Raw genomic sequence first — 21,018 nt, forward strand, 5'->3', positions numbered from 1 at the left:
GTATAAATTATCTTAAAAACACATATCGAATAACACTTATGTCAACAAAAACAAAAAATAACTTGAAAGGTGTTGCTAGGGAAGATGATCATAGTTCACATTGATCACCATTGTTTTGAGATTACAGCAAAAACTTATCATTTCCTTTTGAGTAATTGATTATTTATTTTGTTGACCAATATGTTTTTATGTTTTTTTTAATAGTGTTTCTTGATTTTTTTTTTTTTCTCTTAAAAATATAGCACAATATAAAACCTTCAAAGTTAAAATAAAAAAAAGTTAATAGTGAAGGCAAATTTTATTTAATTACAAAAATTTATTAATTGCAATTTGGGATATAATAATAAAATATTATAGATATTTTTTAAATGATAAAACTTGTAAAAAAAACAAAAACAAAATTGAAACTCAAAACATACACTTTAATAATAAAATTTGAAAAATTATATAATATATTTTTAACATAATATATTTAAATGAGTGATATGGGAAGAAATTTGGGAGAGAGACCTATCACAACATCAATAAATAAATAAAAAGAATAAAAGTTGAGGAGAAAGAGAAGAGATAAAAAAAATTGTTAATTTTTTAGCAAATCAAATAACACCATATAATTCCTTTTAAATTTTTCTTTCTCAAATTTTTTTCTCAATCATTTCTCATATATTTATTAGAATATCATGACTTATAATATCTTATAAATAGTTGTTAAATAATATAATTCTTAATAGTAAAATTTGTATAATTTTCTACATTTGGAATCAAACAAGCCCACTCTCTTTAAGAAACCTATGTGGTAGTTACGTTTTTGTAGGGTGGGACAAACAGATACCCCACATGATTTTCCGTGTACGTCTTTTACCAATATGGAAGAAACTCACATTTACTCCAGAGGGCTTGTTTGATTTTACAGTTTAAAATGTTTGCCCTTTTCCAATATTTATTATTATTATTATTATTATTATATTTATGTTTATAGAGCTTTATAGATGAACTAGCATTTAGCCCGTGCATTTGCAAGGGTAATAATATAAAAACCGTGAAAAAAAATTACGGATAACATTTTTTATTTTATTTTTAACCGTTTTAAGTTTATGAGTGAGTCAACCCACAATCCGACTCAATTATCCATTTACTCAACATCATTATATATTAGTTAGTTAAAAAGTTGAACTTTTATTAATATTAAAACGTCCCGCGTTTATCAAATTTGGTGTTGAATTTAAAATATAAAGTCTTTATAGCCTAGTTGGTTAAAAAGTTGTACTTATTTTGTTAGGTTGCAAGTTCGAAACATACCTCTAGCATTTTTAATTTTATTTTTAACCGTTTTAAATTTAAAAACGGGTGAACCCACAATCCGACCCAAATATCCAAATTAACCACAGCTCTCGACCCGGCAATCCGGACACTTTAAAAATTAATCATCATTATATATATATATTAGTTAGTTAAAAAGTTGAACTTATATTAATATTAAAACGTCCCGCGTTTATCAAATTTGGTGTTGAATTTAAAATATAAAGTCTTTGTAGCCTAGTTGGTTAAAGAATTGTACTTGTTTTGTTAGGTTGCAAGTTCGAAACATACTTCTAGCATTTTTAATTTTATTTTTAACCGTTTAAATTTAAAAACGGGTCAACCCACAATCCGACCCAAGTATCCAAATTAACCACAGCTCTCGACCCGGCAATCCGGACACTTTAAAAATTAAGCATCATTATATATATATATAGATATGGCAAAATATTATAACTAAGCACAACAAATTAATTTAGTTTCTTAACTTCTTTATATACTAGTTTAAATGAGAATTAAACTCGAGATATTATATGATAAGACATGACGTGTCGGATTAATGAATTTTAAAGATATTGAATGTATTCTTAATCTGCACAGTCAAGAAACATTAATCTTGTTTTCCAATATATCACCAAAATACAAACTAAATGTAATACTATTTTAATTATTTAATCCAACTAAACCAATTTTTTTTATTAAGGTTTTTGAATAAAATAAAATCTTTGAAAAACAGTGGCAGATCAAACAAACTCGACATCATTTCCCCATTTTTCTTTAGCTGACATGCATGTATGTTCACATTTATAATTTAATAATCTCTTATTTTTCTTATTAAAAAATATTCTGCATTTAATATTAATTTCTTATTAGTATATAAATAAGACAATTATTACATTCATTTATTTCGATTTTGAAACCAAAATGTAGTAACTTCACATAAAAAAAAATTAATTCATTTCCAGACTAAAAAAAATATATTATTAAAATATTTTTTTTTTTTACATTAACTTTTTAACTTTATTAATATTATCTATATATTTATTAACTTTACATATTTAACCCTAATTTTTTCTCATTCTTTTAATAAAATTAAGATAAAATTAATTATATATTAATAATTCATACACAACAAAATAATTCAATAATTCATACACAACAAACATATTATATTAAAACAAACATTATTAATAATAATAATAAAAACACTTGATACACATACACATAATATAAACAATGTATCAATAAATTATATAACATATAAAATATAAAAAATAATATATAACGTAAAAATATAAAATATAAAATAAATTAAATAAAATTATAAAATAATACAAATTTAATGATTTAATTATACATTTAAAAATATTATAACTTTTTAAAGGACAAAATCAAATGTTTATTTGAAAATGGCCTAAGAGCTTGTCTAAGAGCTTGTTTGATGGTAGATTTTTTAATTTCATTTAAGAAAAAATATTATTTGAATTTAATTACTATAATATCTTTTATATTTAAAATAAATTATAATTATTTTAATTAATAAACCAAATGATTAGATGTTTAAAAAAAATTGTAATAACCAACTTCAAACAAACTCTAAGAGTATTATCTATAGACATAATAAGCCTTAGATGTATATGTAATATTGATCTATTTTGTATATTCAATATGGAAGAAAAAATGATTTATTTCAATTTGGGGAAAAATATGTTAATGTTGATGGATTCAATGAACCCTAAAGAAAAAGTGGTCCTAGTGAGTCAAAGAAGCAAATTGGAACGAGTAATTTTCATAAAATGATCTTAGTTGGGAATCAAACTTCAAATAAAATACCAAAAGATTACTAAAATCTTGGGCAAAGATTAGTATAAGTTTTTATACCCAAAAATATATACATTTCCATAAGAAAGTGATGTTAAGATTGAATGGTTAACGAGAACATATATTGTTTTATTGAAAGAAAAAGGTAAAATAAAAAATCAAATGAAGTTAATTTCAATAAATAGTAACTAATAGAAAGTAATCAAATAATTTAAGACTTATTATTGTCCAAATTGAAACTACCTCAAATTGTAAAATTACAACATCATTCCAATCTTTAGGGTTTCAAAGTAATCAAAGAAAGATCCAATCATAATTAAGAATCAGCCAACAAAATGAGAATTGAAATTACATAAATAAACAACTAAAATATCTTCAAATAAACATAACAAGTATAAGAGTTTACCGTCTTTCTCACAAGTCTTCTTTCGAAGTAGTAGCCTGTTGAAACCTACGTTGATGAATATCCCAGTTGTAGACACGAGCAATTGTGACCTGCAAAACATTCGTAAGCCATAAATTAAATATTTTGAAATGTTCTTAAATAATTTAATAACACAACAAAACTACTTTTATTATTATCACCTGTGTTATTGTTACTTGATCCCTTAAGAACTGTAGATCTTCAATAAGAACTTCTAAACTGGCTTTCGCATTTTCAAGATTCTTCTGGAGAAGATTAGCTGCCTGTGATTTGTAATGTCAACAAGTAAGAATCCCGTGTCTGCAATAATAAAAATGACACAAAAAAAAAGACTGTAAATGGACCTCTTCACACGAATACTCTAGCATGACATTTGCGCCAAGCCATAAACAAACAGAATCCATCTCTTCAATACGCGCTCTAGAATAGATGCCTTCTGAGACTTCAAAATCTGCTAACAAAGCCTGCGGGGTGAAATTTGTTTAAGCAGTTTATCTTTATATACAATGTGCGTACATAAATCGACAGATTAATGTTTTGGAAACAAACCTCACCAGTGTCCTTTTTAGCTTTCATGGCAGCAACTATATCCAAGCATTTTTCTATGTCAGGAATCTTTGCCTGATAGCCGAGAAGAAATGAAATGTTCAAATTCTCATCATTTCTAAATTCCCATTAAATACAGGATTTTAGATTCTTAGATGATGAATACAGATATAGAATCCACATTTAGTTTTGAAACGTTTTTGTATCTGAAAACATATCCAGATACAAAAACAAAAGACCTAAATATTCTACACAGCAAAGACCATTCGATCACAAGTATTACAAACCAAGGAATTTCTCTACACAGTACATAATTACCCTTTTACTTCTTCTCTTAAATTAAGGATAACACAAACCTAAGGAAAACACACATAGCACTGGATTGAGAGAAGCCAGGTCATCCATCATCAAGAACGCACCTGAAGATCCTTCTGCTGCGCAAGAAGTTTCATCTCAGCCAATCTATACTGCTGAAGCCTGAGATAGGGAGGAATTATAAAACAACATATTCTTGACAAATAATGTTCTAAACCAAGAAGAAAAGAATCTAGTGGTTATTCTTAGATAAGGAGAGCATAGGAATGTTGCGACACAATATAGCCTTGATGTAGAAGTCAATCCACGACTTAAGGTGCTTTTGATAAAACTAAAATTTAAGCTTTGAGAGTTGAATACTTAATTTTAATTTAATGTGCAGAATGAATTTAGTCACTAAAAAATAAATGTTGAACAAACAAAATGAAAATAACTAATTTAAATACTTGGTAAGTAAGTTAATTTGATAAAATGTGGTCCAACGTAAAAGTTGTCGTTTGTAAACTATTATCGAGTTCAATCATTCATAACTTACAGAATAAAAGCAAGATTCTTTAGCATAATTTGAACTGCATCTAAATAATTAATGATTTTAAATAACAGTAATCAACTTAACTTAATTCAAATAAATACTTAATCATTCAAATTAAGTATTATCAAACACCGCCTTAGTCTAGAGTTAGCAGTGAACACAAACGAATGTATCACAAAGCCTACACGAATGATTCAATTTCAACCCCAAGGTTTTCTGATAATTCGATAACAAACTAGAGATCGTAGATTGTTAAAGTTAAATGGCTCTTGCCAATTACCTAGGGATATCCCGGATTCAAAGGTTGTCAACAATAGCTAAGCTTTAATTTCAGATAATCTTGTTTAACCTAGGTTAACAAAGATGTACACTGATTGAAACTAAAGAGAGCAGAAACTGCTCTTTCAATAAGATTACCTAAATCATTGGAAATATTCAAAATGAAAGCTTATTCTATAGATTGATATAAATTGAAATCAGCTAAACAATCTCTATATTCGTCGATAAGATCAGTTGGTGCAATAGTCCAGTTAAAATCTAGCAATTCGATCGAGAAGATCAATAAAACTGTAATGCAACCTAAGACATGAACAGATATGATTCTGATCCAGGTGCCATACAGCAGCATAGTGCATCGATTTTTAGCAGAAAGGGAAAGGGAAAGAAATAAGCACCTTTCTTGGAGGAATGAAAGAGAAGAGTTAACATCAAGGCCTGATTGAGTAAGGTAGGCTTGTACATCTTGAACGAAAGAAGCCGCTGGTATTCCTCTTCTCTCTGAAACTCCAGTTGAAGAAGAAGAAGAAGAAGATGATGATGATGATACGACCGCTGATGCCATTATGATTCGGGAGAGAAGCAGGAATCGAGTACCGCAGCTTGATTTCAAAGGTTTCACCGAAGAATTACAGAGAAGAAGGGCTTCTTCTGCTTTCTGCTTGCCATTGAAGAAGTGGAGTAATTTTCCTTCATTCAGATGGGCTGGGCTGGGCTTTTCCTACTTATGAGCGGGCCTTGAGTATTTAAGTTAGATCATGTCTTCAATCTATATAACAACAAATAAGGAGCCCAATGAAACTAGTTTTTTTAAAACCTGAAAATAAACTAAAACAATTATAATTTTATATTTTTATACCCTCGTCAATATATATTTGTGTCTTTTGGGAAATATCGGGAGGATAATTGAACGAACAAATATTATTAAATTTGTTAATATATACATAATTAAAATATTTATTTAAATTAAGTTAAGTTGACAACGTAATAAAATATTTAAAAATAAATAAATAAAATTGATCAAATCCAATAAATATCTCTCATTTTTTCTTCAAAATAGAGTAGGTATATTTTTCTTCTTTTTAAAAATTTTGTATATATATGCTTAAGTTTTAAAATAAATAAATCTAGTTAAAAAATTTCTAGTATAAATAAAAATATTTTTGTAATGATTTATTTTAAAATTTTACAAACCTTTATTGATTTTATGCATTTATAATGTGATATAATGAATTAAACTTCCAAATTTCAAAATAATATATATATATATATATATATATATATATATATAAAACACATTTTTTATGGGCATTGTCAAATAAGGTTTTTTTTTTAGTTTCTTTATATAAAAGTTTTATAAATAAAAATCAATATGTTCTCAAAATTTAACTAAAATGTGATATTGATCTCTAAAATGACTCCTAGCAGATATCTTTTGTTATATTTTTTCAATTTATAAAATGCAAAATGACAAAGACGATGTGATAATTTTCATAATGTATTAAAATTTCACAATTTACTAGGCAAAGATGGCCATATGCATCTTACATCAACCATACATATTTATTCTATCAATTTCTTATAATCAAGTCACTTTGTGAAACTAACATGAAAGTTAGATTTGTAAAATTCAAACATAACCTTTTATTCTCATTTCAAAATGTATAGTAAAAACTTAGCAAATAACAACATGAAAATTATAATAAAATATAATTTAAGTGATATTTATAAATCATGAAATAAAATTAGTCTAACACTAAGATGAAAAATCAAAACATGCTTAATACAAGTTCACAAAACAAATGGGTTTATTTCCTTGATTTTGTATCCCTTATACATAAAATATTATGCAAAAAAGAAAATGATAATTAAATTCTTCATTTAGTACAGTGCTAAGATTTTACATAATTCACTTTAAAACTCACTTAGACTACTATTTTATTATAGATTTTTGAAAATTGAATACATAAAAATTTAGTAAATAATAATAAAAATAGTTGGGCTTAAGCCTAATATAAGCCCTTAGTAAATTCCCTTGATAATATATTTTAACAATTTAATGCTTTGTAATATATTTCAACAATGTAATATTAAGTAAAATATCAATATATAAATTATGAAATAAAAAAAAAGATTAAGAAAAAGATCCGTTGGTTGCCACGTTCGGAGTCAAAAAAGAAAGTGTATATAATTAAAAAAGAGAATAAGTAAAAGACATTATTAAATTGTATTTTAATTAAATTTAATTGTTTATTATTCAATGAGTTACAAATGCTACTTATTTTCTTTGGCAAAGAGGATTATAATTTTAAAATATAAAATTAATAATAAATAAGTGAATGCATAATTTAGAAATAATTAAAATATTATTATAAACCACGATTGTTATTGCAGGTCTTAAATGGAGACTAGACACGAAAGTAACACGAGAAGAAAGAAAATAAATCAGTTAAATATTATTATTATATATATATAATTAAATATATAATTAATTTAAAAAATAAGTGACACTAATTTTTTTATTTAAATAAATAATAACATAATTTTGAATTTATAAATATAAATTCATTGAAAATCATACAATTCAAAATTTTAACGGAAATTATTACAAATAATTATAAAATGATTACTTTAAAGAAGAAACACTTGAGAACATGAAAACAAAATCAACACATACAATTTTAAGTATTCAGCAACCACACCATTCTTTTTTCTCTTTTGAAGTAGAGTACACATTGTGACACAAATTGTCAGAATTCATTCATATTACAGTGAAATTGAAAACCCAAGTTGCGAGAAACATTCGTAAACAAAAAAAAAACACGATAACATTAGAATGGTGCGTGAACGAAACCAGGCTTCTCATTCTTCTGCAGCACTGGCCGCACTCAGATCCACACTTAGGTCTACAACCTGCAGTCAATCACAAGCCAAAGGTTATTGAAAAATGAGTTATTTGTAAAAAAAAGGTGGACTATTTACAGATTAATTCCAATTAACTCAAATCGAACAGGGCGAGCAAAATTAAAAGAAAATACCTTTCCAGTTATCATTGTATACATGTTCAACACATCCACGACAGTTGACTCAAAGTGAGTTGTGGCATCATAACTCTGTGGGGCAAAATTAGTGTATTAATAGCCAAACAGATATAAAAATATCGAGATTGGCATTTCAGAAAAACTCACCGCGGATATAAAACAATTGTCTAGAGAGGGTTCATTAACTGGTTCAAATCTATCATAGGTATCAATAAACATCTCATCGACGGGTCCCAAGAGTTCAATTCCAGGCCTTAGTTCAATTTCAGGGTTGTCAGTCTCGGCTTCTGTTGATACAAATGCAATAAACTTCCCCTTTGGAGCAACATTGTGAGAATAAGAACTACAAAACAGATACCTGCACAAACAACCACATATGCTTCAAATGAGACAGTCTGAAAATGATGTTAAAAATAATAATTATAATCCTTAGATTAGAGAACTCACATGTCAGATTTGCGGCCCAACTGCTTCTGTGGTAGGATAACCTGTACTGAGTGGGAGTCATTGGTATTTGGGATCGGGTGACTCATTATGCATATTGCTCTTGCAACCTTTCCAACTTTTCTGACCTGAAGCACAATAAATGAAACAGTTAAAATTGTTTTTTTAGGAAAATGCAGATATAAATAGACTATATCAACAATAGAGTCTCTCTGTTCCATGAAAAATCAGTTAGAGCTTGCTTTATCTTGTTTACAAACAAGTTTCACCTTCTTAGGGATTATTCAAATTAGCCTTTGCAATCTTAGGTCAAAAACAATTACTGATGGATTGGCTATTATCACCTTGTTAGGCAAATAGGAAGGATCACAGACAACTTTCTTGCACTTAGCAGTTTCACCTTCTGAAGTCACACCAATGACCTGACCTTCATCATTGAACTCTACCTGGCACAGTGTAACCAATATCAAGTTTTCTGTAATCCTGATCACATGAGAAGTGGAAACAAAGAAAAAAAAAAGGAGTTGGCACCTTGCATTCAGGTTTGTTCAACATGTATGTTCCACCATAGACAGCACTAAGCCGAGCAAATGCCTGAATGAACAAAAAAAAAAAGTCAAGGGAAAAAAGAGAAAAATCCCATCATTTACAGCACTAAGCGAGAAAATGCTTGAATGAACAAAGTCAAGGGCGACTTAAAAATTCTTGACCATTTGAATAATGAAAGCGAGTACAAATTTAACTGATAACATAAGGCAACTACATAAAGGAAGAGAAAGGAACCTGAGGAAGCTCTCCTAATCCATACAAGGGGTATATATATGGTGAACCTCCTGCAAAACGTGCAAGAGACTCTGCATATAGCTGCCCACATAAAGAAGTAAATGCTTAAGACGTGATCCCAAAAGGCTTGGCCTCTATCATGCTACTGAAATTAATTAAATATTTATACAGAACCCAGATTCTTACCTTCATTCTCTTAACAGTGTCTAATGCAGGCTCATCTAAGTAGCGATCATCTCTATGAAGTGCCAGTGAGTGACCAATGAATTCCACAGTGTTGTCATCAAGACCATATTTTCTGAAGATACAAATGTAAGGTCAGAAGAAACATATAAGAGAATATTGCAGCTTAAAGAACCGCTACATTTTACACAAACAAAACATTATAAAACAGAACTTGATTATGATTATGGCGCCTGGAAGTAACAATTCTTGCAGTGTTAACTTACCAATTAATTTCATAACAAAACTTATCACTTAATCAAAATAATTAAGTGCTTATTTGATAATTGATATTTAAAACCACATAATTATTTAGATTCAGTTCAAATTAAGCTAAAAAGTTTGGTAAGGTACAAATGAATTAACACAGGAACATAGTAAGAGCTTACAAAAGATACATTTAGTCCTTGCAAATAAAACATATTGCGTCACTGTAAACTAAAATAGTCTAAGTACTTTCACGACATTAGTTCCACATTGTAGTTGTCAAAAGCGTATAGCACTCAATAGTGTCAAAGATGCTCATGGCTATAGCGTAAAGCGAATAGCGTAGCGGGGGCTATTTGAAAATAAAGCGTAAAAAAACATAAATAACAAAAATATAAGTTCAAAACATAAAAACCATCAATTCTTAAACTAGAAAAGTTCAAAACATAATCTAAATTCTTTGTCATTTTCTTCATCAAGATCGAGACCAACTCCTTCATTTGAAATTTCATAATGCTCGGCATCATTCTCTTTTTCACTTTTTACAACCAAATCAAATTCATCTTCTTCATCTAAAAGATCAAATGTGTTAGATGTTCCTATTAATCTTTTCCCCCTAGATTAGATGTGAGTGCCTTCGAGCTTCTTAAATGTATAGATGAAGTTGTATTTGAGGTCCCTATGGATTTCCTCAATGTATAAGGAGCTTCATCAACTCCAACAATATCTGCCACATCTTGCCAAGTAAAATCATCACCATCATGAACAACGCTCTTCTTTAGTATCCCTATCAACCATTCGTTGTGGAAAAGAGAAAAGAAGAGGAAGAGGAAAATGCCAGAGAGAAAAGCAATAAGAGAAGAAAAATAATCGTGGAAAGAGGAAAAGGCGAGAGAAAATTTGAAATTTAAATAAGTGAGAAAAGTTTGGGGAGAGGAAAGAATTAGGAGAGAGAAATTAATATTAATTTTTGTTTGCTTTGAAAATGCGCCGCTATTTAGGACTACAGCTTTCATCGCTATAGCTCACAAAAGCGTGACTTTTGCAAACTGCGTAGCCTATCGCGCCTTATAGCTATATATGGTCGCTACGCTACGCTATTCACTATAGCGAGCGCTACGCTCACTATTGACAACTATACGTACTTAAAATTCATTATTCAGCATTCAACACTAATTTTCAGTTTTATCAATCGCTTCTTTAAGTCTTTTACATACCAAATTTAGAGGGAACATCCCCTAGATTCCTATCTTCCCATCTCCAAGAAATTATCATGAAAAGTAAATTCAAATTCAAAAAACTGACATTGCCTACTTCTGAAAACGTGCATATTTTTATTCAAAACACAGGTAGCTGAATCTTCAAATACATGTGCATATATGTATGTACATAAATAATCATGTTTAGCAAGTAGAAGGTATCATATGTACTACCCATACCAAGTCACCTTACACTTTTCGAAGTGAGGTACAAAATCTTTTTTTAATCTTTTTCTTTTGAAAACTATGTTTTATTCCCTGGAATAAGTTAGCATGACACCCCCACAGCCATGAACCCCACTTAGTGATGTAAAAATTTCTATGAATAGAATATCAAGTATTGATGTGTGGAGTCTGATCTCAAGCTCGTAATCGGACATTTAGAGAAAATTTGTTAAGACGTGTGAAGAAGGAAAACAAGAAAAATTTGAAGCTTACGCAATAAGGTCTCTGGTTCTCACTCTTGTCAGATCCATCCCCTCATGGGTCTTTGGATCAGTTTCATCGTAATTCTGGACATATATAAAGAACTTCCGGGCACGACGCTTTTCAAAGATACCCATGAGGGGAGATTTAAGTGCTTCAACATCTGTTGCCGGCACCTTGTGAACCTATAATAATATAATCATAATAAAAAATATTATGATTCGGTAAGAAATGAAAACTAGGAAGAGTAAAAAAATACTACACAGTTTTCCTGGATAGTTACCTTTCCTTTGTTATACACAAAGCTTCCATCCACAGCCTTAAAATACAAGTATTTGGTTACATCTGTGTGAATGAGGACTCGTACAAGTGTACCATTGGCCATCATAAACTGGAACAATGAAAGTGTTAAGCAGAAAATACAGGCAAGTTAAATCAAAGAAGAATTACACAAAAAGCAATCAAGGTCAAATAAGTGAAGAAGGAACTCACTTTGGGGATCATATCAACATTATAGTCTCTGCTCGATCCCAAATGGGATGGAGGCGCCTCACTTCCTCTAAATCTTTTCCAGAGCTACAGAAAAACATCCCCCCAGACAATCAGAGCAAGAACAGAAGTCAATTTCATCACACTTGTTTAATCTTAACTTGGTACACAAACCTGAATAAGATTCAGTGAGCTAGACTCTCCTCCATAATAGTCATTCCTATCCATGTGAAGAACCTAAAAAGTAATCAATCGTGCATCAAATAAAAGATAAACTTAACATTAATAGTTAAGTAGATCATGAATGACACGTTAGAAGACACCAATAGTAGGTGGAATGAAATCATAAATAAACTCAATGTTAATTCAACAAATCAAATGCAGCAATATATACAGAATCATTTTGAACCATCCAGTCATGTTTGATTGACTAATTATGCCAAGTGTAAATCTAATTCATTTTTGAACTATGAAATATTTATCCATCTTTAAGGTTAAATCATCCCTTCCTCTATCACGATTCCTCACTTTCTCTGTCCCATTTTTTGCTTTGACCACTCCCTTGTTGTATTGACTATTCTCCCTCAATTTGCTCAGGGTAGTCAAGTATGGAAAATAGCAGCTCAAGATCCCTCATAGTTCTCTCACCAAAGAATAATACTAATTATAACGGCTCTATATTGGCTCTCATATTTTCATAATGCATCGACCATTTCCAAAACAAATGGCTCTATTTTGTCAACGGTATGTACAACTAGACACACTTGTATACAAATGCTTTAATTTGAATTTAAGAAACGGTTATTGTAGATGATATTGACAATGTGAAATCTTTAATTATTGAATATTGAGAAATGGTTTCTCCATTTCTAAAAATAAACAATTGCCTACTGATACCAATGACCGTCTAATCAACCATTAGTTCTAATGCAGCACATTACAATAAAAATAAATAAATGAAAAAAACACATTTGAAGAAATTGATTGTGGAATAAACAAGGAAAAGAAAGTTGATTAGAACCTGAAAAAATAGCTAAACCATTAAAGGGTTGTTTTATAGTTGAAAGTGATTTTGGATTATCCGAACTTTGAAGTAATTTTGTAATCTTACTATATATTCGTAAAATATTCTAAAAATTAAGTGCTTTAATAGTATGTGAATTTAGCTTTAGATTCTATTAAAAACTAAATTAGAGGTTAAAATAATAATACGTGATTTTGAACTTAATTTAAAAGCAACTAAATCAAACAAGCGCTAAGTGATGGTTCATCCTTGCACATAAGAATTTACTATCTTCATCTAGTAAATATGAGCCAAATCTTTCAATCCCATAATTGACAAGAAATTTCACCCTTAAAAATCTTGCTGCTACTAACCTACCTACACTTACATAGACTAGTGTACAACAGCCTAATTCCATGTCACTTACGATGTATAGTCAAAATACAAACCCATTCTCTTCCCCAGACCATTTTAAGGGCGAATACAAAGTATAAATAAAGTCTGAACCCTAATCACATGGATGAAATCTCATAAACATAACAGCTAAAAACATTAGCAACCCTGATCTTCTCAATTACAGTGTTGATTGTTTGCCTGCCCTAATACATACAATTTGAATTATCACAAATCTAGTCATTTCGGATCAAGTCCTAAAAGGAAGGTTACAAACATAACCAAGTAAATTTAAGCAACAGGGACCTAAATCTCTGCGACAAGGTTCGATGCTATAAGAAGCAGATTCGCCAATCCATGAATAAGAATGAATTGTTTAGTCATTGATCCTAGCGTATACCACAGTTGAAATATCCAAAATTAAATAACTAAAAGCTAAATTTAGTAGCTGAATCGGTAATAATCATAGCAATGGAAGTCTAAACATGATTAAATCAGAAGCTACAAGATCGAAGCTTTGATTTGATCCTGAACATATAATAAACCCATTGACTTCTGGAAGACTAATAAAATGATAAAGAGGGAAAGGAGGACCTTAAGGCCATCAACCGAGAGAAGACCGCTCAGGATGCATTCCTTGAGACCGGTCCCGAGCACTATGACGTCATACTCTTCATCCATAATTGGATCGCGACAATAGGAAGATCAGATCAAATCCTAAACCAGAGTGAGTAAATTGTGTAGAGAGAGAGATTTCTGGTTAGGTTACTAAATGTTTGGGTGGTTGATTATATAGAGTAGTAGAGTTGCAGTAGCCAAGTCTAATGGGCCCTCAATTTTTGGGTTTGCTTCTGGGCTAATTTTAGGATCTACAAGTATTTTAATATATAAAGTATTTTGTATTTTTTTTTAATTTAAGAGCAAGAACTTTATATTTTTCATTTTAAAAGGTTTTTAATAAAACTAACGTGTATCCCGTGCAAAAATGCACGAGTAAAAATATAAAACATAGTGAAAAAAATATTACGGTAAAATTTTATGAGTGGGTCAACCCATAATCCGACTCAAATATTCATTTACTCTCACACATATCCAAATTAATCACAGCCCTCGACCCGACAATCCAGACACTTTAAAAATTAAGCATCATTAGATATAACTCACCAAATTAGTCAAATGAATGATTTTTTCTGAGACCTAGCTTAATGAGTTCGATTAATTTGAAAGCATTTTGAGTTAAAATGGGAGCACATGGAGTGTTATGCTAATTTTTCTTAATTAAAAGTAATAAAAAAGAATTCTTAAAAAAAATGAAATATTGAATATTTTATTTTCCACATTTTAGGGTTTCATTGTATTTATTTTCTTTTTTTACAAAGGATATCATTTATAATGCATGGCATTGCCTTTAATCAACTAAGATAAAAAAAATCCTATTATTCAAATTTATTTATTTAGAGTAAAGAGAAAAAAATAAATAAAAAGATAGACAAATATAACATTGGAATATGTGTATTTTCATTGATAGACAATAGACCTATATATACATGAAATTAGATAATGAAAAATTTATAAATATTAAAAAGTTTAGAAATATGAAAATTTTAAGATTATGAAAATACTTATAATAAAAAATTATTCGCTTACATATTTTAATTGTTTTTGTTTAATATCCTCCTGCAACATCGTGAGTTTGCCACGTAGAGCAAAACAGTTTGACGCAAATCCTTTAGAGAGTATGTCAACAATTTGATTATGAGTAGATATGTATAAAATGATAAGATATTTTTTAATAACACGTTCAAGGAGGAAGTGAAGATCAATTTTTATATGTTTTGTATGAGCATGGAAGACAAGATTGACAATGAAGAATACCATATCAATGTTGTCATACTAAGAGTGGAAGGTTTAAAGAGAGAGACATAGTTCGTGTAGTAGAGATAGAAGTCAAATGAGTTCAACAGTGGCATTGGCTAAAACTCGGTATTCAGATTACGTGTTAGACCGAGCAATAACTATTTTTTTTGGAATTCAATAAATTATGCAGTAGCCCATTGTAGAACGACGATTGTCAGAACAACTAAGAGTCCGAAAAGGTAGAAAGTACAATGGATGATGGATGAATGAGAAATCCATGGTGAGACGTGTGATGAAGATAACAAAGAATTCTTTTTATAACAGTCAAATGAGTGGTAGTAGACGACTGCATAAATTGGAAAACATAATTGGCGTCAAATGAAATGTCTAGTCGAGTATGTGTTAAATATTGTAAAGCTCCAACAATGTTGCGATATAGAAATGACTCACGGAGAATGTCACAATCATGTCGAGATAAAGATGACCCATAAGATATTGAGACATGGATAAGTTTTGACTCATTCGTGTTGTCCCAAAGAAGAATGTCCTTGATATATTTAGATTGAGAGAGAAAATATTAGATACAGAACAATGAACTTCAAAATCAAGAAAGTAGTGTAATGATCCCAAATTTGATGAGAAAAAGGTGGTTGAGTTGAGAGGTGGTGGATGAAATGTGAGAGGAGTTACTAGTAAAGATGATATAATCTACATAAACAAGAAAAAAAATGATGTAATATGGGGAGAATGATAAATGAATAAAGATGTATCATTTTTGGATTAATGAACCAAATGAGAGAACAATCGTTTTCAAAGTTGTGTGTCATTCACGAAGGGCTTGTTTGAGACCATAGAGAGCTTTGTGAAGTTTGCACATATAATTAAAATAGTCAAGATGATTGAAACTAGGGGATTGAGGCATAAATCCTCCTCTTGAAGGGTCCATGTAAAAAGGTATTATTAACGTCATGTCAATGAATGGGTCATTGATGAGTGATAGAAAGAAATAAAATAGTTCGAATGGTAGTATGTTTCACAACTGAGCTAAAAGTTTCTAGATAAGCAAAGCCTTCTTATTGATGAAAACCTTTTGCAACTAAACGAATTTTATGACGTTCAATGGAATCGTTAGTTTTTTTGTTTGACTTTAAAAATCCATTTGCATCACACAATATTCTAAGAGGATTGAGGAATAAGAGACCACATCTCTTATTTTGAATGAGAGCATTAAACTCATTGACCATGGCAGAACGCCATTGATGAACTTTGTTGATAGCGGAAAAACAAATGGATGGAAAGATGGAGATTATTGCAATGTTTGTATTATGAAGAGCACGAGTTTTAACACATGTGATCATATGATGTGAAGAGCATTTGGAGCATGGATGACGACGTGGAGCCCACGTATACGAGTAAGTGGGTTGGGTGAGTTGTTTGGTGAAGGTTGATGATGGTGTGGATTCATATGATGAGGAATTTGATCATGATTAGTTAAATGGGGAATTAGATAAGGTATTTAGGGGAGGAGTAGAAGTTGATAATAGAGATGAAGGGATGATTGTTTGGTATGTGGGGATGAGTATATTTATGAATGATATTGGTGGTGATTATTAAGAGGGATTAGTAGTTTGGTTGGATAAAGTTTTAAAGGGAATGTTTGTTCATCGAAAGTAACATATCGTGAAATATAAATACGACCAGTAAGAATATATAGACATCGATATCCTTTGTGATCAGGATTGTAGCCAATAATTATGCACCAAATGATTTAATTTGAAGTCCATTTTGTGTTGAATGTATGACTTGGTTATATGATAACATGCACAAATGCACAATTAGGAATTTTTTTATACAAACATATATATGGAGATTTATTGCACAAACGGGTGTGGAAAACCGGCTGATGACATAAGTAGTAGTGAGACAAGCATCGTCACAGTATTTAGATGACATAGAAGCTTGAGCTATTAATACATGATTTGTCTCAATTAGATGACACATTTTCTGTTCAGCAACATTGTTCAATTCGCTTGTGTATAGAAAAAAAAGACGATGTTGAATTCCATTTAACTCGATTAATGATCCAAGATTGCGGTATTCGCCACCCAATCAGTTTGAAGAATTTTAATCTTTTTATTGAACTGATTTCCACCAAAGTTTTGAACTTAGTGAAGTTAAATAAGACATCAAATTTCTTTTTGGTCGAATAAACCAATGTGAAGCAACTAAAATCATCAACAAAATATACAAAGTAATGACAACCAGAGTTTGAAAAAAATCAGAGATGGACCCCATACATTAGAGTGAATTAAATGAATCGCATCATCAGTTCGTGACGGGAAATATTAAAAGGGAGTTTATGTGCTTTCCATAATTGACAAGCTTCACAAAATGAAATATTTTTATTTCAAATTATAGGTAACATTAGCGTGAAATCATGATGTCATGTTGTTGTTGAGGATCGGGTGCCAAAAAGAGCTTGTTTATTTCTAGGTGGCAGAGAAAGATAGTATAGTCTGTCTTTAAATTTGACCTGAATTACCTTTATCTTCATACTATTATCTATACGATGGATGAAATTCAAAAAAGATATTATTGCAAGTCGTAAAATAGCAATGCTCAAAAAATGTTTCGATAAATGAGGTACATGCAAAATATTCCGTAGATGTAGTGATTTTGGCACTTAATTAATCTTAGAGCTTTTAATATTAGAAATTGATAAATACTCACCATTACTGACAATTATTTGTTCACTACCTTGATAAGGAGAATGAGTTTGAAGATTTTTCAAACATTAATAATATAATTTGATGCACCTGAAATAGCATACCCTGCGGGGTTGGAGATGACTGTTGTTGATGTCATCATTGTTGCATGAGGATTAATAAGCATAAAATTTTGATCAAATTGACGACGACAATTTGTGATTGAGAATATATTACATAATTGACATTGTATATGAGCACGACAATTATTAGAGGCGTGACCAATTTTATCACATGTATTACATTTGTGATGGTTATTTCCTCCATTAAGATTTCTAAAATTTTGACGATTTCTGAAAAATAATTTTTTTTCCATTATAGGATTCATTGTTGGGCCCATTATAACCACTGTTGGGCATATTGTTTTTCTGCCTAGTAGCACATGGCCCATCAATGCTAGGCCCAAGAAGGCTTTGTATGTTAGCCCATCCACACCCATTATAAAGGAATAGTGAGGGTTCTTCCTAAGGAAGATGAGAAGCTCCGTGACTGCCATTTAGAGTTTCGTTCGCGACTATTTGCGGTAATAACAATATTCGTAGATCTGTTTGAGACATTTAAATGATAGAGTTCGATACATTGTTTTTGATTTAGAAATGCTCACAAGTTCAACTCGTGTTGTTACAGCGACAACAAGAATCATATTCAGGATTGAGACTAGTGAGAACTTAGGTGAGGAGATCCAAATGAGAGACTTTTTTCATTGATAGAGGCAAGTGAATCGGCAATGGATTTCAGAGATTGCAGATAGTCCCTCGTGTGAATTATTACAAAATGGTGAGATCATTAGTGAAACAGATAATCAGTCATAGTTTTTTTTCTTTTCTTTTGAGTTTAAATAAAAAGATGTAACCGCGACCTGTATTGAGTTGCAACATTTTTCTTGGGTCGTCCATAAACGAAGTGTCGTTTTATACGCATCAATGACAACCCGAGCAAATATAGGTTTAGTGAGAGTGGAGAGAAGCCAACTTATGTTGAGTTGATCATGTTCCTCCCATAATTCAAAGTCATGATTAACCATCATGGCTGCAATCAAAGTTTCTTCTACTAGAGCAAGTAGAGTTGAGTTCGGGGAAAGAAAAGTTTCGTTGACATATAAAATTTAGTTGATTCAATTTCACATAAATATGTTGGAGGAAAAAAAATTAATTGAGAGATAATCTTTTTCTAGGTCTTATACCAAGTAAAGAGAAAAGGATAGATAAAAAGGATATTAGAATAAAAGTATGTGTATTTTCATTGATAGAGAATAAATTTATATATATACATGAAATAAGATAATGAAAAGTTTAAAATATAAAACGTCTATAAATATAAAATGTCTACAAATAAGAAAAGACTTAAATATAAAATTGAAAAATTATCCACCTATATATTTTTAATTATTTTATTTAATATTCAACTTCCTCATAAGAGAAACACTACACTAGTAAAAAATTCATTTTTAAGGAAAGTAAAAACCCTGGAGAAGGACAAAATGTTTTCGGTGATAATGTTCATCGAGGGCGATAAATGCTCTCGCTCTATCTCGGTGATATGACTATCGGTGAAGAAAAATTAATATTTTTGAGAGCATCTATTGCACTCGGAGATGATTAAATTCTTTTACCGAGAGCATTGTGCTCTCGGTGATAATCAACATTTCTAAAAAAAATATATAATAAGAAATCTTCATTCGATCGTCTAGACTCAATCATCATTTCTAAAATCTGAGTATTCAAACAGAAAATACTTCCAACAAATTACAACATGATCGAAACTCAAACAAATATCTGATTAAATCTAGAGTACAATTAATGTATACTAGCATTTAGTCCGTGCATTTGCACGAGTAATAATATAAAAAACCGTGAAAAAATTACGGATAACATTTTTAATTTTATTTTTAACCGTTTTAAGTATATGGTGGGTCAATCCACACAAGTATTCATTTACTCAACATCATTATATATTAGTTAGTTAAAAAATTGAATTTATATTAATGTTAAAACGTCCCGCGTTCATAAAATTTGGTGTTGAATTTAAAATATAAAGTCTTAGTAGCCTAGTTGGTAAAAGGTTGTACTTATTTTTGTTAGGTTGCAAGTTCGAAACATACCTCTAACATTTTTAATTTTATTTTTAACCGTTTTAAATTTAAAAACGGGTCAACCCACAATCCGACTCAAGTATCCAAATTAACCACAGCTCTCGACCCGGCAATCCGGACACTTTAAAAATTAAGCATCATTATATATATATATATATAGATTAGTTAGTTAAAAAGTTAACTTATATTAATATTAAAACGTCCAGCGTTTATCAAATTTGATGTTGAATTTAAAATATAAAGTCTTTGTAGCCTAGTTGGTTAAAAAGTTGTATTTGTTTTGTTAGGTTGCAAGTTTGAAACATACCTCTAGTATTTTTAATTTTATTTTTAACCGCTTTAAATTTAAAAACGGGTCAACCCACAATCCGACCCAAGTATTCAAATTAACCACAACTCTCGACCCGACAATCTGGACACTTTAAAAATTAAGCATCATTATATATATATATATATATATATTAGTTAGTTAAAAAGTTGAACTTATATTAATATTAAAACGTCCCGCGTTTATCAAATTTGGTGTTGAATTTAAAATATAAAGTCTTTGTAGCCTAGTTGGTTAAAGAGTTGTACTTGTTTTGTTAGGTTTGTAAGTTCGAAACATATCTCTAGCATTTTTAATTTTATTTTTAACTGTTTTAAATTTTAAAACGGATCAACCCACAATCCGACCCAAGTATCCAAATTAACCACAGCTCTCGACCCGACAATCCGGACACTTTAAAAATTAAGCATCATTATATATATATATATATTAGTAAGTTAAAAAGTTGAACTTATATTAATATTAAAACGTCCTGCGTTTATCAAATTTGGTGTTG

At 30.0% G+C, this 21,018-nt stretch overlaps 2 protein-coding genes across 2 annotated transcripts; both read right to left on the minus strand.

Moving 5' to 3' along the window:
- Positions 1-3,322: 3,322 nt before the first annotated feature.
- LOC124921025 (probable prefoldin subunit 3) lies at positions 3,323-5,857 on the minus strand. The gene is made up of 6 exons (XM_047461623.1): positions 5,612-5,857; positions 4,510-4,567; positions 4,094-4,165; positions 3,889-4,008; positions 3,706-3,807; positions 3,323-3,615 (listed from the first exon to the last, which is right to left on the minus strand). Exons 1-6 carry the CDS (start codon positions 5,776-5,778, stop codon positions 3,535-3,537), a joined length of 600 nt encoding a protein of 199 aa, XP_047317579.1. The 5' UTR covers positions 5,779-5,857; the 3' UTR covers positions 3,323-3,534.
- Positions 5,858-7,861: 2,004 nt separating this feature from the next.
- LOC124927010 (guanosine nucleotide diphosphate dissociation inhibitor 2-like) lies at positions 7,862-14,236 on the minus strand. Its single transcript, XM_047467705.1, has 13 exons — positions 14,075-14,236; positions 12,259-12,321; positions 12,088-12,171; positions 11,879-11,986; positions 11,608-11,780; positions 9,668-9,779; positions 9,482-9,562; positions 9,230-9,292; positions 9,043-9,144; positions 8,702-8,826; positions 8,402-8,612; positions 8,252-8,326; positions 7,862-8,126 (listed from the first exon to the last, which is right to left on the minus strand). Exons 1-13 carry the CDS (start codon positions 14,159-14,161, stop codon positions 8,076-8,078), a joined length of 1,335 nt encoding a protein of 444 aa, XP_047323661.1. The 5' UTR covers positions 14,162-14,236; the 3' UTR covers positions 7,862-8,075.
- Between the last annotated feature and the right edge of the window lie 6,782 nt (positions 14,237-21,018).

The sequence above is a fragment of the Impatiens glandulifera genome, chromosome 1, assembly GCF_907164915.1.
Source record: "Impatiens glandulifera chromosome 1, dImpGla2.1, whole genome shotgun sequence".
NCBI classification, from domain to species: Eukaryota; Viridiplantae; Streptophyta; class Magnoliopsida; order Ericales; family Balsaminaceae; genus Impatiens; species Impatiens glandulifera.

Coding starts and splice junctions, on each gene's coding strand:
- LOC124927010 (XM_047467705.1), bottom strand. CDS start 14,161: ATGGATGAAGAGTATGACGTCATAGTGCTCGGGACCGGTCTCAAGGAA. Junction 11,781..11,878: donor TTGTGTATAACAAAGGAAAG/GTAACTATCCAG, acceptor ATATTATTATAG/GTTCACAAGGTGCCGGCAAC. Junction 9,293..9,481: donor GATTAGGAGAGCTTCCTCAG/GTTCCTTTCTCT, acceptor TTGTTCATTCAG/GCATTTGCTCGGCTTAGTGC.
- LOC124921025 (XM_047461623.1), bottom strand. CDS start 5,778: ATGGCATCAGCGGTCGTATCATCATCATCATCTTCTTCTTCTTCTTCT. Junction 4,166..4,509: donor CGCAGCAGAAGGATCTTCAG/GTGCGTTCTTGA, acceptor CTCGGCTATCAG/GCAAAGATTCCTGACATAGA. Junction 4,009..4,093: donor CTAAAAAGGACACTGGTGAG/GTTTGTTTCCAA, acceptor TTCACCCCGCAG/GCTTTGTTAGCAGATTTTGA.